Here is an 18,177-nt window from a genome sequence, read left to right on the forward strand (position 1 = left end):
TTTATAAAATTCAAATAAATGAGATATATCTGGACGTATCCAAAAAACTAAAAACTGTTTATAAAACCAGATGAAATAAGCTTTCAAATTTTATTATTAGATATATAATTTTAAAGTTTTGAAATCAAACACAAAAAGTTTTAAAAAATGACTTACATTACGTTCTATCGTCGAAACACTGACCTTAAATTACCGATTATTACTAATCTATATAAATAATAATTTAAATGTTCGTTTGTTCAAAATCTTGAATCTCTGATAGTTCTTCATCGATTGCTCTGAAATTTTGACACAACTTTGCATTCAAATACGCGTATGTTTTATATACCTATATTATATAGATGTCATCTGTGATAGGTAAAACATCGCCATCTGTTTGACGTAGAAGCTATACGCGCTTTTGCTACTCTATCTGCACATACAGACTGAGACAGAGCAACGTATGGCGGAGTGCAGCTGGTTAATTATAATTAGGAAGGCGAATTTTATTAGACAAAAATTTTTTGAGCATTACTGTAACCTCACTTTTTGGTCGTTTCATATGAAAATAATTAATAAAATAATTCTAAAATTGCAAGGTACATTTTCATTATTCTGTGATAAAGCGCTATTTTTAAGTTAAATTGAATTATGAACTTATATATTCTGTGGTTAACTTCCATATTTGAAAATAAATCTTGGTGTTTTCTCTTTCTAATACCGTTTACTTCATATTTCTAACCATTGCGGTGAGGGAGACAACGATTTCTATGAGATCATATTATGATTTGTTCTTAAAACTGAACAAATTAGGAGTTAAATTCACTGAAGCCTATAATTAATACAATTGTTTTTCAGGTCGTAAAAAATGTAAATGATTGCAATTTAAATATTAACCGACCGTAGTGTGTTCACAGCCCCTTTACAACTTTGCGAAATAAATCTAATTAATGTCGGAATTCAACATAGCAGAAAAAGGTCACAGAGAGCAGATAATCCGATTTATTATTCAAAACAATGCGTTTGAACTCGGGGACTTGTGTTTGCTAGATTTGTTTCTGCTGACTCAATAGGGTGAACTTTTACGTAACTTTTGTTTGGTGAACTGGTATTATTATTGGATTTGCGTTGTCACTGCACAGATTGGCAATGCTTTGAGATGAAGAGAAATCTGTCACATCCACAAATACATCGTATGATTTCGAATCAGCCATTTTTGCCAAAGTTTACACGTTTTTTTATCATTTTTATGCATTACATTTCAATGAGTTTTATTTAGTTTCAATCAATACCAGATTACCAGAAGTCGGGATATTTGAGTGCATAATTTCTGTGCCTAACGACCATAATAATGTAACTCAGTGATTTTTTAGGGAAAAAGCACACACAAATGTGGGGAAATTTCTAAATATTCTTTTAAATGTTCAAAAGATTACAATTTTTTTTTAATTTTGGTTTGTTTTTAAAATGCTATTTATCTTTTAACAGGAATGCAGACGCCAATGCAAGAGCACTAAACGGATTCACACCACTTCACATAGCTTGCAAGAAGAACAGAATCAAAGTCGTGGAGTTGCTTCTCAAATATGGTGCCAGTAAGTAACATAATTATGTCCCAGTAACAGCCGATTTCCAAAATAACTTCTATCATTTCTTTCTAATTTATATTATCATCCTGTCTAATTTATATTATCGGGGTAAGGTAACAAAGACACATTTCGAAGGCTTCTATTTTTAGTTTCAATTCTTGCTTTAGAGTCTACGGTTCCATTGTATGCAAAAAGACAGTGAATATGTTTGCAGCAACGAATCGTTCTGACTCTGAAGTTAACTTACAGGGCCTTTGAGGTGATTTTTCAGGAAAACGGCGCTATATAAATTATCCAAATATTATTATTATTATAAAAGAGTTCATTCTTAATAAAATAACAATTCTACAGCGCAGTTATTTTTATAAATAAATTTAGATACATTTTGGGATTTACATCGAATTGAAACGGTATCAACGCATCAAAGTTGACAACATCAGTCATCTGTAAAATCTATCAAGGATCAAGGGAACGCCCTTGAGGGTATTTTGCACAAAACCGGCGCTATACAAATCATCCATTACCTAATTATTTTTATTATGGTCTTTGATTTCAAACTTACGTTTTCAGACCGAGTAAGCTGCAGTTGTCAGCACTGTGCTGTACATTATTAAGATTTTGCTATATGACGTACAACATAAAACGAACCCAAAGCCATGACTTCAACTGTACTATAAGGTTCAAACTAGAGTACAATTTTGCTGCGTGTATGAGAACCACATCAGAAAAAATATATAGAAATACTGGAAAGATACAACAAAAATAATCCTCTTTATATATCTGAGAATGCATGGCGAGAACCCGCAATTTCATCATGAAGATTAAATTTGATCTCTGAGTTGCACTACCAAAGTCTCCAGTTGAGAAGAAGTGCAATTATGCATAACTAACCGACGTGTACCGACTTTTGCTCGACTTTTCTCCACTTTCAATAAATATAATATCCATGTATTATATTGTTAACCTTCGGGGAAGAAATTCTCTAAATGAAAGTGAAAACCCTATCAAACTCCGTTGCATAGTTTAAAAGAACTAAGCGCACAAACGGACAGATGCGGATAGTGACTTTGTTTTATACCATTTAGAGATTTGGTAGATAGTCCATACCTCCTGGAATGCTGTAAGTTGGATGTACCAAACAACTGCTGCCAGGGGCGGCACCACGATCTGTTATGCATAACGTATGGTAGAAAAGAGGTATTGGTTCAGCACAACGTGACTGTACGTGATATAGTAAATGGACGCATTCTATCATAGATTAAGAAAAAAACACAAGTATAACACTGCTGATGTAATCAAGGCTCCCAATTCGTGGGGAATTCCCTAAATTGAGGGGAAGTTCTAATATTTTTCATTAATAATTGGGTATTTTGACGGGAGAACCCTTTTATGGGGAAAATCCGGGTATTCCGGGAATTTCTCGATTATTCAACCAAATTGAAAAATAATATTTACAATGATTGTGAGAATGTACTAAAATTTTGGTTTCTTCGGCAGCAAACTTAATGGGAAAAATCTATTTTAAAGCCTCAATGAAAAGGTGAAAAGAAAAATGTGTAGAAAGTAAAAAAAATAAGTGCTAATTTACGTAGAAATTTGTTTCATTAGGCTGTCCACTCCTCGCCGTCCTGCACAGTATGAGACATGCGACGTTTCAGAAGTCTTTATAATACATTATTATTATGCGATTATCAAAATGATACCTTTGTCTCCCAGGTATATCCGCCACGACAGAGTCAGGTCTGACTCCGCTGCACGTGGCGGCCTTCATGGGCTGTATGAACATCGTCATATACCTGCTGCAGCACGAGGCTAGTCCTGACGTACCCACCGTGCGAGGGGAGACTCCGCTGCATCTTGCTGCAAGGGCTAATCAGGTACGTTCAACCTCCCTCCACACCATGTTAAATACCTATATCTCCCAGGTATATCCGCCACGACAGAGTCAGGTCTGACTCCGCTGCACGTGGCGGCCTTCATGGGCTGTATGAACATCGTCATATACCTGCTGCAGCACGAGGCTAGTCCTGACGTACCCACCGTGCGAGGGGAGACTCCGCTGCATCTTGCTGCAAGGGCTAATCAGGTACGTTCAACCTCCACACCATGTTAAATACCTATGTCTCCCAGGTATATCCGCCACGACAGAGTCAGGTCTGACTCCGCTGCACGTGGCGGCCTTCGTGGGCTGTATGAATATCGTCATATACCTGCTGCAGCACAAGGCTAGTCCTGACGTACCCACCGTGCGAGGGGAGACTCCGCTGCATCTTGCTGCAAGGGCTAATCAGGTACGTTCAACCTCCCTCCACACCATGTTAAATACCTATGTCTCCCAGGTATATCCGCCACGACAGAGTCAGGTCTGACTCCGCTGCACGTGGCGGCCTTCATGGGCTGTATGAATATCGTCATATACCTGCTGCAGCACGATGCTAGTCCTGACGTACCCACCGTGCGAGGGGAGACTCCGCTGCATCTTGCTGCAAGGGCTAATCAGGTACGTTCAACCTCCCTCCACACCATGTTAAATACCTATGTCTCCCAGGTATATCCGCCACGACAGAGTCAGGTCTGACTCCGCTGCACGTGGCGGCCTTCATGGGCTGTATGAATATCGTCATATACCTGCTGCAGCACGAGGCTAGTCCTGACGTACCCACCGTGCGAGAGGAGACTCCGCTGCATCTTGCTGCAAGGGCTAATCAGGTACGTTCAACCTCCACACCATGTTAAATACCTATGTCTCCCAGGTATATCCGCCACGACAGAGTCAGGTCTGACTCCGCTGCACGTGGCGGCCTTCGTGGGCTGTATGAATATCGTCATATACCTGCTGCAGCACAAGGCTAGTCCTGACGTACCCACCGTGCGAGGGGAGACTCCGCTGCATCTTGCTGCAAGGGCTAATCAGGTACGTTCAACCTCCCTCCACACCATGTTAAATATCTGACGTATTCAGACATTTCAGAACATCCCCAAAAACTTCACTGGCTCAATTTTCCTGAAAGGATCCAGCTCAAGCTCTGCAGGATGGTATTAAAGTCACTTAACGGAATGACTCCGGCTAAAATTGTAATTTAATAAAATAAATAAAATAAAAAAAAACAAATAAAATAAAAAATAAATAAAATAAAAATGTGTGTTATCTGAAGTGACCTGCCAGGTAATTGTGTATTTCTATATCTGTTGGTAAATAATAAAATTAGATCAAGCCCAGGAACTCATAACAGGAAAACCTGTACATTCTAGCATCACGTTCATCAATCAAATGAATTGTACATACAGCTTTCTATTAGTGATCAATGAACCTGTGGATGCAATCTGTTAGACATTAATTGATAATAGTTTGACCAATCTAAAGTTAGTAATAACATAGATCATTGTAGAAATGTATTATATGTACAACGCCATTGAGGTGATTTTGCACATAAACGGCTTCTACTGAGAACTCTGTTGTACTGTTTCTTTCTATTGCATGTATTTTCGTAAAAGAGGCAGATGCTTTAAACAGAAATTTAATTGCCGGTAGATAATGACTGAGCATTTCTGAAAGTGTTGCAATTATCAAGAGGCCACCATTCAGTTTGAACTCTTTGAAACTGCATTTAGTTGCAAGATCAGTTCATGCTCTTTTCTTTCATGCCAAAATTCCTTTTAATCTCACACCATTTCTGGGTTGGAGATGCCAGAGTTCCTTTTTCTCTAAGAAAATAAGCCAAATTTTCTTCAACTTAGGGTCTCTGAATTCCTAACGTACTGCAGAATGCCAATTTACAAAGGTTTAATGATCCCTTGTCATGAGAAAACGAGCAAGAAAGAACAGCAAAAATAGTAAAATATCTAAGATCGACTACCGCATCAAATAGTGGCTATAGTTCCAGAGGGAAGGTAACAGGAAATGTTTGGGAAAGTAACTTGAGAAGCTGTATCAAAAGAAACTGGGCCTGTAATGGCCAAAGACCACTGAAGTAATCCAGGACAGAGACGCCTGAAGGTTTCCTGTTAAAACCTTAAGTCCCTGAACCGAATAGGACAAGGCGAAAAAAATTAGATGAGTGTGTTCAAAAATGTAATTTATTTTATCTTTTTCTCCAACAGACCGATATCATTCGCATTTTGCTCCGCAACGGTGCCGCCGTGGACGCGCGTGCCCGCGAGCAGCAGACCGCGTTACACATCGCCTCGCGCTTGGGCAATGTCGATATTGTGCTGCTGCTTGTACAGCACGGCGCCCAGCTGGACGCACTTACGGCCGATAATTACAACGCGCTGCACATCGCGGCCAAGCAACATAACCATGAGGTAGGAATCTTTGTTATCTTTAAAACCATATCCATAACTCTTACTTTGTTCAGTTTTGAACAAGATCCTCCACAAAGCGATTAAGGTTGGAAATAGTGCCACGGGAACGTCGGTCACTTGATGTAGGTGAATGAATGAAGAGCTGTAGCCCCCACGTGCTTTGCTACGTGTTTCGTAAGAGGATCATCGGTCCAGCTCGTCAGCGCTACTTCGTAGGTCGACCAATGATACGCATAGTACTATTTTCAGCCTCAGTATTTCTTTAAACAAATTGGAGAATGGAGATTTCTCGCCTCCTATAGAAAATACCCCTCCTCGTGCTGGTCTCCCGCTATCTCTCTCCATCGTTTTATACCAAAGGTTACGGTTTTAGACATCGCAACATCAAACAACCTTTTTTTCAGTCTCTTCACAGTCCTTCGCCTGCAGGTGGATTATAAACTAACCTCTTTGGTGGTAGTCTATCTTCCATTATTTTTTTGATACCTCAATATTTTTACTGACGGTTATATTGTCCAACACTCTTGACATCATTTTCATGCATAGCTCCATAGATTTCCAAGGACTATTCTACTACCTTTGTTATTGAACTTTAATTTAAAGCTATTCAACTACCTAAATAAGTTCGGATCTCACAGCAATTCTGGAAGTAGTCTTAAAATAAATGTCTTGTCTAGTTTCTGGTTTAACTGGCCATTCCAGCTTTGTAAATCTGTCCTCTCTATTTCCAAGGTGGCGGCAGTACTTCTAGAGCACGGTGCCCCTCCCAATGCAGTGACAAAGAAGGGCTTTACCCCCCTTCACCTGGCGGCCAAGTACGGCAACTTGAAGGTGGCCAACCTACTCCTGTCGCAGAAGGGGGCAGAGGTAGACCCACGGGGAAAGAACGGGGTGACTCCACTGCACGTGGCAGCGCAGTACAAGCATCACGCTGTGGCTACGGCACTACTGGAGAAAGGAGCTGATCCTAAGGTAAGAGAAACATAATTCTTCATGAACAATCTAGTCATAAGATGATAAAATGAATTTTTTTATGGGAGGTACTCAGGGAGTGGAAACACGACCTGCAAAAGCTATCCCAAGCCAATGTGTGAGCTGCCGGGGGCAAGCTGAATTACACTCGGAAAAAGTGTCACGAATGGTGCCTCTGAGATACAGGCTCACATCTCTGATGGGTGGATCTTCCATTTCCATTTACACTCGTGGGACCTAAAATGAACCAATCAGACAAAAGTCTTGGGGCCTTTGGGGAACCTAAGTGTGTGGAGAGCTGAAGCCACTTCTGTGGACTCAGGGAACCCAAACAAGGGTTACAACTTACCGCTTTAGGATCCTACAGGGATCCATAAGCGGGAAAACAGGGACCAGAAAACAAACTCAAAGGAATGAGGTGAAATGGGAGATAGCACAATGGGTCCATGGCCTAAGTGCTCACGAGAATACCCGTTTACCTTCTTCCTATCTATCATTAGGCCTCTGAGGTCTATTTCTATTGGATACTTGGATATATTTCTATATCAAATGTGTCTTGTTAGATATATGCATTTATTTAACTAATCATTTGGTTTTCACAGGCGGCTGCCAAGAACGGGCACACAGCGCTGCACATCGCGGCCAGAAAGAACCAGATGGAAACAGCTGCCGCGCTCATGGAACGTGGAGCCGAAGTGGATGCCGAGTCCCGAGCTGGCTGCACTCCACTGCATCTGGCTGCCCATCAGGTACAGCTACTATTACTAACATCCACACAGCATCCCCAAAGATGATACTAGCCCTTAAGGAAATAATTTCTCTGTGTGGAGTTATTATTGAAAACTAAAACTTAATTAAGTCTTACGTTGGGCGTCAAATGTACTAATTGTTGGATTTAGTGTCGTGTTGTAACAGATGTATTTGATTTAGGGTCACGCTGAGATGTGTTCTCTGCTGATGGAGCAAGGAGCAGAAGCTGGGAAGCGAGCCAGGAGCGGTCTGGCCGCTTTGCATCTTGCTGCTCAAGAAGATCACGTGCCAGTTGCTAGTATGCTTGTTAACAACGGAGCTAAGGTAATAATACTAATTATTTTATTATTACATACTTCATAATTTCATTTTTTTCACTGTCACTTCACATTTCCCTTTCAGCACTTTTGTCACTTTTTTACACCTTTGTCACTTGTTGTCGCTTTTGTCACTTTAAATAATTTTTGTCGCTTTCATCACTTTTATCACTTTGTTACTGTGGGATTAAGTGGCAACAAATAAAAGTAAGGATGGGTTTATTATCTAGAAATAAAAAAAATATTTAAGAATACTAAAAATGTATTACCACAAAAAAGACATAATAAAAAAGAAATTAATTAGCATCCTACGATATAATCTGTCTGGCAAAGGGCTTGCATAGGTAAAATGAAGGTGTGATACCAGTTCGTTCTTGATGCGAAGTAGTAGCTTCCGGTTTTTCACAGCAACTCCCAGTTTATAATTTATCCAAAAAATAATTTTGTAGTCCAATGCAAAACAGCCTCACGCTGCTGGTCTCCAAAAGGGTCCCTCTTAACCAATGAGGATCAGCAGACGCCATCCGATTCCATCAATCCAATGGTCAATGCTCCATATGCAAAGCTGATGCTCACTCAGGAGTGGCGAATGTATTTGTCGAACCTCAGCCAAGAGGAATGCCCGCTGCTGGCTGGTGATCAAAGAATGGCCACTGCTTGCAATGCAAATCACAGATCCTTGCTCCCTCAGGTTTGGCAACTCTCCAAGTCAGAATTCCAGGGCTGTCAATTTGACCAATAGCAAAATGACAATGTGTAGGTACTTCGGTACCACACACCAAGACCATAGATGCGATGTAAGTAAAGTGATGCACACACACCTTGTTAAAAATCTTATATGTAACAACTTTTGATACCTTCGTCACTTGTTGTCGCTTTTGTCAATTTAAATCATTTTTGTCGCTTTCATCACTTTTGTCGAATCACTTTTGTTACATTTTTCATCACTTTTGTACTTTAGTCATTGTTGTCACTTTTGACATATCATCCTCTTGTTTTGAAATACATTAAACTGCATCCGGTGCAATCCATTCATGCCACTGTATGAACCTACATACATGAGGCACAAACGGGAACTATATGGTATATGCGACATGTGAATGTGGACGAGTTCAAACCATTTTATTGAAGAATATCAACGCTCTTAGTTCACTGGATGCACATCAATGTCGTACAACGCAACAACGTTCAGCATCTTTTCAGCACCGTTTACGAGGTTTATTTCATAAAAAAAACGAATACTATTAAATGACTTTTGAATCTCTATGCTACATACCCACTATTAATTCTCCAACTAACTATATGAAGTAAAATTTAAAAAAAAGTGGGTATTCCTTTACCATTTTGCTTTTCTCTTTTAGGTGGATGTCTGCACCAAGGGTGGATACACTCCCCTTCATGTAGCCAGCCATTTTGGTCAAACTAACATGGTCAAGTTTCTCCTAGAGTCTGGCGCCGACGTACAAGCAACGACTTGCCATGGGTAAGCGACATCCCTATATAATATATTATTCTGAAAATGTTTTTTTAAATCACATACATTATCGGTGCTCGAGAGACCTGGCCACATCTAGAAATGGCCATAACTTCTGTCAGTCTCCTGCTACATTATTTTAGTTCCTCATTCCATAAATATTCTGTGTTTGCCTCCACACCATCTGGTAACGTGTATGCTGTGCAATATCCTGCAGGCTTTTGCAGTAAAAATACGGAATACTATTATATTTGGGTTTTAAAAATGGGTGGAAACCGTTATTGTCCTTGTGTTTACGTCTTTCCACAGGTTTATTTGTCCTTGATAAAGCACAGCCCAGCACATTTTTCCGTATCGTGGAATGCTGATTAGATTCTAATGATGGTTATATGTATGCCTTATTCTATTTTCCTTTTTTTATTAACAGATACACAGCACTCCACCATGCAGCTCAACAAGGACACATCAACATCGTCAACCTACTACTAGAACACAAGGCAGACGCCAACGCTCAAACTAATGTAAGATAAATGTCCTACAGTATTACACTAAAAAAATACACAATAGTAGGAATTTATTTAGGAAAAGGCCGTTTGTGGTATGTATTTTTAAAAAAGAGATACTGGATTTATACGGATAATGCTGTCATCAGGGAATCTCATTTCAATCTAGACCCCAACATCCAAGAAGACAGAAGTATGATTGGCACCATCTGCAAGTAATGTATTTATCTACTACGTTATGACGTTAGTTGTAAATTAATAAGGATCCTAGCTAGCAGAGAATGGAACTTGTGAAGCTTGGGTTTTAACAACATGTTTTGAATTACTCGGCCACGCCTAATCGGTCTATTGTATTCGAATTGATAAGTATGTTATCAGATAAATGAGATGTAAAGAATTGTAGTACTTTTTTTTATTTTTTACTCCTGAAACACTCGGTTTCGAAAAAACCATTCTCTATTTACCTCCTCTCGTTTCAGTATGTATTGTTTAATTCTTTCGTTCTTCATATAGAATGGACAAACCCCGCTTGACATTGCCCAGCGACTGGGCTACGTCACCGTGATGGACACCCTGAAGGGAGTTTCCGAGCCTTCCCCAGTCAGCCAACCCAAGGATGACAAATATAGGCCAGTTGCTCCAGAGACGATGTATGAAACATTCATGTCAGACTCTGAGGAAGAAGGAGGTATGAAAAAATGACTATTTCCTTAAAATGCCCTTAAAATTAAAAGTGATGGTAGTAGTAAGGCAACAGCCATCCTGAATCACTTGTAAATTTGAACAATGTTCCAAAAATATTTTTGAATCAATGTGAATTTTGGTATTACACAGGGATGTTATTTAGGTCCTGTTGTATAATAATTTTTTTGAATAGTTGTAGGTGCCTGCTTCAGTACTTACCAGATACCTGGCAACCGCTAACATATAATTTAAAAGATTCGCGACACGTCAACAAACTTTAGATTGCTCTGGCGAAATTGATAATAAAAAATAATATTTACAAATTGGTTCTGGTTCAGATCTGGTAAAAACTGTTTGTCAGTAATCTTATGATTTTTTCATTATTTTCGATAAGGCGAAGACACAATGTTGACGGACCAGCCCTACAGATACTTGACTGTGGATGATATGAAGTCTCTGGGTGACGACTCTCTGCCAATTGACGTGACTCGGGATGAGAGAGCAGAGTCTGTCATCGGACACAAGAACCTTATGGAAGTATCGCAAAGTGAGTTTTTAAAAGCCTTTCCAGAAAAACAGAACTATTGTCAAATTCTAAGAGAGATGTTTCCTTGCTATATTTTGGCTTTTGTTAACTTGTACACCCGTGTTAATTAAATATTTATAGGCAATGAAGTCGCCTTCAATATTTTAAAATTGTAAAAAAAATATGTTATTTATAAAATGACTCAGTTTTGAGCTTTCAAAGCAAACACTGGTAAAATGTATACAACAATTTCCCGTGAAGTCATGAAGAGCATGTCTCGTGACATCAAACTCTTTTCAGTCGGACGCAAAAATCAACAATTTGACGGCTTTTATCTTCGTTAATATTCTTTATTTTCCAAAAATTCTAATGGTTTTGTCCTTAGCATGCTCCAATTATGATACATGTGTAAAAAATAAAATTAGTTAAAAAGGAGACAACCTTGTTATCTTCCTTTTAAACAGACAAGTATTTACGCAATTTCAATCACTATACTTTCATCGACAGCTTTATTCAAACAAATTTGAATGCATATGTGGATAATGTTAACAAATGGAAAAACGCACCACTTTTTTTATTTTTGTAAACTGAAACAATCGGCATTTAAAATTTTAAAATCGGCATTTAATAATGAGAATTTCAAATGTAAAAAAAAACTATATTGCACTGATTTGCCATTAGATGACAATGTGTCTTTTGAGTATATTATAATTGTGTTACTAATTTAAATCTTACTTGTCTGCTTGGGACCATTAACTTTATCTAAAAACATGGCAAATAATAACAGAAAAATACCCAATATGTCAACCTAATGATTTCAAAATATTTTATTTTTGTTTTACTCGGGTTTCCAAAAGGTCCCAATTTAGGTCCTATTCAATTACTTACTATTTTGTATTTTATTCCCAGGTTCGACGACAAGCGTTCCACCATACGTGATCGACGAGCTGAGTACTGCCAAGGCGGTCAATCATATTTATAACGCAGAAGTAATGAAAGAGGGATATTGCTACAATGTCGATACAACTCAACCCAAGTGAGTTTTCCCTAAAAATGCTTCCATTCATAATGTGCAATTTTATCAAACCACTATTGTGATGCCAATATTTGTATATTGCGCTAAAATTACATATATATAATTCAATGTGTAAATAATTCATTAAATGCAGACTTTTGTATATTTTTGTTGTTGTTTTGTTTACAGGTTTAATTCACGGAGATTTAATAATCTGATAATAATGTGTGGTTTTTCGTTTGAATTTTTGCTATCTTTTGGACGCATCCAAGGAGAAAACTTCAATGGAAAAAGTAAGTATCTTCATAATTTATTCTAAAAAATAAACAAAGAAATCCAAATGTTTCACGCATAGGTACCCCAATTTTTACATAAGTAATGTAATACTGCTACGAGGAAATTTATGGAAAATGTGGAAACGAGCATTTTGTGAAATAATTCATTAGGCTGTGTTTTGGACAACTTTGAGAATGCTGTCAATCTGTAAAAATAAAAATGTGTAAATTTAGTTAACAATATTAATTTAATTTTTATCAATTTTTTTTCTTCATTTTACTTTTTCAGTTTCTTGGTGTCCTTCCTTGTGGACGCTAGGGGTGGAGCTATGCGAGGCTGCAGGGGTGGAGGAGTGCGTGTCATAGTACCCCCACTCTCAGCGCAGCAACCAACCAGAATCACTTGCAGGTTTGAACAAAGTTCCAACAATTCTATCAATTCAAAGTTTTTGACACTCTACAGGGCTCCCTTTTGGGTCCTGTTTTATTTCATGTTAATCACTGAGATATGTTGATTACTGTAATAATACCAATAACATACTCAGTCAAGAACCCAAGTATAATAGATGTACGCCATCGTCAACCCAACTGCATTATGAAATGTGCGATAACTTCAGTCAAATTCAAATTAATTGAATTTTATTTCGCGATTGTGCCTAAACACTGAATGATCTAATTCGGATTTATGGCAAAATTTACCTTTTTACAGTACAAAATGTATAAAAACGTCAATGTCATTAGTTAAAATTGTCAAGCAGGGCATTGTATCTGAGATGCACGCCAATGTCGACCCTACAGCTGTATGAAACGTAGGGAAATCGTTAATCGAATATTCGAATAGAGTACTAATTTTAAAAGGTTTTCATGTTTTAATTTTCAGATATGTCAGAACGCAGCGAGTTAGTCACATGCCTCCTCTAATGGAAGGTGAAGCTCTCGCTAGTAGGGTGTTGGAACTGGGACCTGTTTCTGCCAAGTTTATCGGGTAAAAAATCCTATAATTTTTTTAAACTATATATCAGTAAGTTGCACATATGTATATGAAATTTTTTGGTAGTGATGGGTCTGCAATATAAATTTATGGTTCGGAAAAAAAATAGAGTTGAATTGATAGGACCAACCAGCCAATCCTTTTCGATTTGTTTACCTTCTCACAGTCGCAGCAGATTTGATTTTCACGGCCAAAAGTAATATATTACTATCGTGTTTGATTTTAAGGATATTATGCCATGTTGCGCTTCTTCCTTCTTTAGCCAACGTTTCAGACAGCCGTGCAGCATCCGTCAGATCTGCTCTGATAGTCAACGCTTGTTAAAGAGAAGGAAGCGCAACACGGCATAATACCCTAAAAATCAATCGCAATAAGACGATAATACAGTCGAGATCTCCCTCCCATCTTTGAGTCTCTTTTTCGAGGTATATTCCGTCCGTCTCGCATCTCCGCCGACCTTCTTAAGTATATTGGCATGTTTTTGTTTATAATTCAAGCACAATTTTACATATTTTTCCTTTTCAGTCCAATCATCCTAGAAGTCCCTCACTACGCTTCCCTCAGAGGGAAAGAGCGAGAGATAGTGATCCTCCGCTCTGACAACGGCACCACGTGGAGAGAGCACGCTTTAGAAGCTGCAGACTGCGTAGTCCAAGATATACTGAATGATACGCTGGAGATAGACGGTAAGTAACAAATTTTAGGATACACCTGCCTCCACTTAATTAATTGTTTTCTACGCACTCACTTCAGTCTTTGAATGTACCTCAGTCTTGGGATATACTTCAGTGTTTGCACTTACATCAATATTTACACTAACTTTAGTATTTGCACTTACATCAGTTTTTCCACTTACTTTAGTTTTTGCACTCACTTCAGTTTTCTCATTCCTTCCCTTTCAGATCCTTTCATTTGTAAATGTTTAGATTTTACCAAACGCAAGCTTTAAGGATCTCATTTCCACTACGTTGTAGACTGTTAGCCTTGTTGCCTTGATATGAATTCTATGGTTGTTGGCGTAAGTTTATTGTTTGTGTTGAAAATTTATTGAATTCTGTTTTCTCTTTATCCATTTAAGACGCTCCCTCAGAAGAGCCAGGAGTCACACCTACCCGAGTAACCAGAATTCTGACACACGACTTCCCGCAGTACTTTGCTGTCATCTCTCGCATCAGGCAGGAGGTTCATGCCATAGGGCCTGAGGGTGAGTCAAACGACTGTTCCAAATATTATACTTTTAAGTTTTAACTTATTTCATTCACTGTAGCCTAGTAGCGTGGTCGCTAGAACTATTTCAATGAAGTTCTCCATGCTTTCTCGGGTGTTTTGCAGTGTTTCCAGGCTCCACAGCGTGATATCAAATGTATCGGGTATTCTAGTCATTTCCATCAAGATTGACAGAATTGACGGAACATTGGCATTATTGGCACCACTGAGAGATGTGTGTTTCCTCACCGTCTTCACATTTCCTATTTATTTATATAGATTGCGAACATAAATATATTTTGTAACCATATGTACTTATACTTATATATACGCCTAAAAAGGCTTTTACATAAAAGTGACACATGATGCAGTGTACATAAGAGAATATCTGTATTATACAGGAGATACTGACAGTAAATAGATGTAATCCATTGTAGAGTAGGCACAAAATACACAATTGTAAAATTGTGATTACAAGTATAATGAGAAAATATTAAGAAATAATTTTAAGAAAAAATTAAAAATAACGAAACGCACTCTAATTTGTAGGATTAGACAAAGTGTTGGTATAGATTATGCTTAATTCTATAAATGGAGTCAATAAATAAATCAATAGCACCCCCATACTTGTTGCCCAGATCATGCATCCTATTTTTTTTTTTTTTTTTTTTTTTTTATTAATATCAATAGCAAAATTTGTACATTATGTAGGTTTAAAGTATAATATAAGTATATTTTTTGTATTTTTTTCACAGTCCTCCTCACTAGGGTTTCCTGTTCTGAGGCGACCTGTAGTTTTTCTTAAATTTTTGTATTTAGTTTTGAATTGTCTTTACATTGTCTTCATAATGTTTGTAAGTTGATTATTACTTTGATCTCTAAGCCATGTTTTGACTTTTGTTTTAAATATACTCATTTCGTTTATTTTTTTGGTTTCATTTGGTAGAGCATTGAACAATTTTATAGCATGGAATTTATTATTTCTCTGTCCAAAGGATGTGTTCAAACTGGGAGTAATCAGGATATTTTCGCTTTTTGCCATGGTTGTGTATTTATGTTGGGCAGTGGAGTATTCGGATATGTTTTTTTTCAGTTTAAATAAAATATTTTTTGAATATAGTTTCTGTACATTGTAAACATTGAAGTTTTTGAATATTTCTTCTGTCGGAGTTCTAAGCGGAACTTTCAGTATAGTCTTTAATACTCCTTTTTGTGCTATATTGAGCGGCTCTGTGTGAGTGCTCAAGGCAGACCCCCATCCAGTTATTCCGTACTCTATTTGTGATTGACACAAAGCATAGTATACTTTTTTAATATCGTTTATATTGAGGATATTGCGAATGTTTCTAAAGAAGTATATGTACCTGGTTAGTTTTTTTGTAATTACATCTTTATGTGAGTTCCAACGGAGATTATCATCAATTTCAATTCCAAGATATTTGATGCTTTTGGAGTGTGCTATAGTGGGACAGAGGCATGATAAGCCTTGATTTATTGATAAATTCCTTGGCATGAATGTAATTTGAGATTAAGGTCCTCTGACGGCTGCCCTCAGGTCATTGGTCAGTGAGTATGTCTGATAGTTGGTATTAGAATATTTTACTGAATCTGGAGCACGGCAACATTTCTGAACCCAGGGAAAGTTTTACTTACCTGATTCTGGAGATCCTTGAGCAATGTTATTGATCTGATTCCAGCACATTTGACACTTCTCTAATTCTGGTCTGAATATCTGAATCTGCAACACACTCAGGTCCAGGTGTTCCACAGGCATTCAAATGCAACAAAGTCATCAAATTAATATCTGATTTTGTTATTTTGACATTTAAAAGGTCCCCATTGCATTCCATTTCAACTTTATACTAAATTGTGATCAGTGGACAAGCATAACAACAAATTGGGAGGCGGGGTTGGGTGCGACATTTATTCGACAACCAATACCTCTGCCATAGGTCACCCTAAGTGGTTCGCTATGTTTGGTGTTTTAGCAGGGGTGAAGTGTGCTCAGCCTATGTATCGCCTTGCACCGCAGCGGGAGGGATAGATTCACACGTCCGTCACTCCTGGAAACACTGATCCTAGGGATTCCTACCCACCCCTCATACCTTTTCCCTTCCCAGAACTATAGACCCTCAACACAGCATCCCTAAATTTGACTTAGGCCCCGAGGGAAATTATTTTCCTCAAAACCTTCTGTGATTATATACGTGTTCATAAAAAAAACATGGCAGTTATTGAAACAGATCTAAAATCGGCATTTAACGGGGGACCTTTCAAATGTAAAAAAAAATACTGTGCCGATAAATTAACTAAATTGAAAGTAAATCAAATTTATTGGTGTTATTATTAAGTTATGATTTGTTTTTATTATTGTGACAGCTGTTTTGGCATTCAATCTACGAACACACTTTCAGTCGCAGGTCGCGGGTTCAAATCGCGGCGTGCGCAAATCAATTTTATTTGAATGATTTGTGTTATTTCACAATTTATTCATATAAAATAATATATCGTATATTTGCAGCACGTCTCGGAGTGGAAGATACTCTCAGTATCACCCTGGTGTAAGACCGACATTCAGAATTGAAACGACCAGATCCGAATAGCCAGATATTTCCCCACCTTCCTCATCCCCATCTCCTTCCCATCAACACTACCTAAAGCCTCACAAAATATCCCAATTGGGGATGCCATAGTCTCACTGGCTCAAGACGGTTGGGAACAGTTAAAAAAACACTATCTATAAATACACTGTTACTTAACTCTGGTGTAATGTAACTTATGATGTGTTGTATAATTCCAGGCGGCATGGTGTCCAGTTCTGTGGTCCCGCAAGTGCAGGCTGTATTCCCGCAGGGCGCCCTCACCAAGAAGATCAAAGTGGGCTTGCAGGTAAACCTCTTCAGACCGCGCTCCTGCGCCAAACAGGCTCAAGCCCAGCTCAAGAAGATCACCGTCAATAATGTGGCCAAGAAAAAGAGATTCTCTCTCGTATGGTAGAGAGAGAGTGAGAGAGCTAAAGCAACAAACCATGAATCTCTAGTAATGTCTAATAAATCGCAACTAAAATACCGGAAGCACAAAAGGTTGTAAGCCCCAGAAAAAAATGATCACCTTTTTTACTACAATATTGCACTTTATAAAAATCTGTCTAATTTCATTAAACCCTCAGGCCTCTGGCATATTGACCATTATATTTCTTAAAGATGCTGTCAGGGAGAATTTGTATTTAAATTCAGCTTCACAATAAAATCAACATAAATGAAATATTTATGAATGTATCTGAAAATTAGAAACTTTTTTAGAAATGTGATGAAATACACTTTCAAATTTCATTATTACAAGCAATCACATAATTTTTCAAATTAAAAAATTTGAAATTCAACAAAAAAGTTTTAAAAATGATTCACCTAAAGTTTTATTTATCTACACTCTAAACTAAAATTACTGATAACGAAAAAAAACATGTTTTACTATGACCACCTATGTTATTTCTTATAAAAAAATATTAATTAAAAATTCACAAAATTCCATAAATTTTTCTCAAATTGTGGTCGGAATCTTTGGTTTCAAAGAGATATACATTTGAATTAT

The 18,177-nt window shown here is 37.8% G+C and overlaps 1 protein-coding gene across 9 annotated transcripts in view; it reads left to right on the plus strand.

Moving 5' to 3' along the window:
- Nucleotides 1–4,345: 4,345 nt before the first annotated feature.
- Nucleotides 4,346–18,177, plus strand: part of LOC149409828 (uncharacterized) — an 80,776-nt gene continuing 66,944 nt past the window's right edge. For 8 of the 9 annotated variants that reach the window (XM_089649126.1, XM_089649128.1, XM_089649129.1 and 5 more), the window contains exons 1-16: nt 4,368–4,482; nt 5,670–5,873; nt 6,606–6,845; nt 7,448–7,594; nt 7,776–7,919; nt 9,274–9,395; nt 9,814–9,907; nt 10,403–10,577; nt 10,968–11,120; nt 12,009–12,135; nt 12,387–12,407; nt 12,679–12,798; nt 13,270–13,374; nt 13,906–14,066; nt 14,459–14,584; nt 17,387–17,475. In XM_089649126.1, the coding sequence (XP_089505252.1) occupies nt 4,384–4,482; nt 5,670–5,873; nt 6,606–6,845; nt 7,448–7,594; nt 7,776–7,919; nt 9,274–9,395; nt 9,814–9,907; nt 10,403–10,577; nt 10,968–11,120; nt 12,009–12,135; nt 12,387–12,407; nt 12,679–12,798; nt 13,270–13,374; nt 13,906–14,066; nt 14,459–14,584; nt 17,387–17,475 (2,127 nt within the window). In that variant the 5' untranslated portion in view covers nt 4,368–4,383. Of the gene's footprint in view, nt 4,483–5,669; nt 5,874–6,605; nt 6,846–7,447; nt 7,595–7,775; nt 7,920–9,273; nt 9,396–9,813; nt 9,908–10,402; nt 10,578–10,967; nt 11,121–12,008; nt 12,136–12,386; nt 12,408–12,678; nt 12,799–13,269; nt 13,375–13,905; nt 14,067–14,458; nt 14,585–17,386; nt 17,476–18,177 lie in introns of all 9 variants that reach the window. The other variant, XM_089649132.1, reaches the window with a different exon arrangement.

Source organism: Hesperophylax consimilis, chromosome 29, assembly GCF_061612785.1.
Source record: "Hesperophylax consimilis isolate HC1 chromosome 29, BYU_Hcon_1.0, whole genome shotgun sequence".
In the NCBI taxonomy this organism is placed as follows: Eukaryota; Metazoa; Arthropoda; class Insecta; order Trichoptera; family Limnephilidae; genus Hesperophylax; species Hesperophylax consimilis.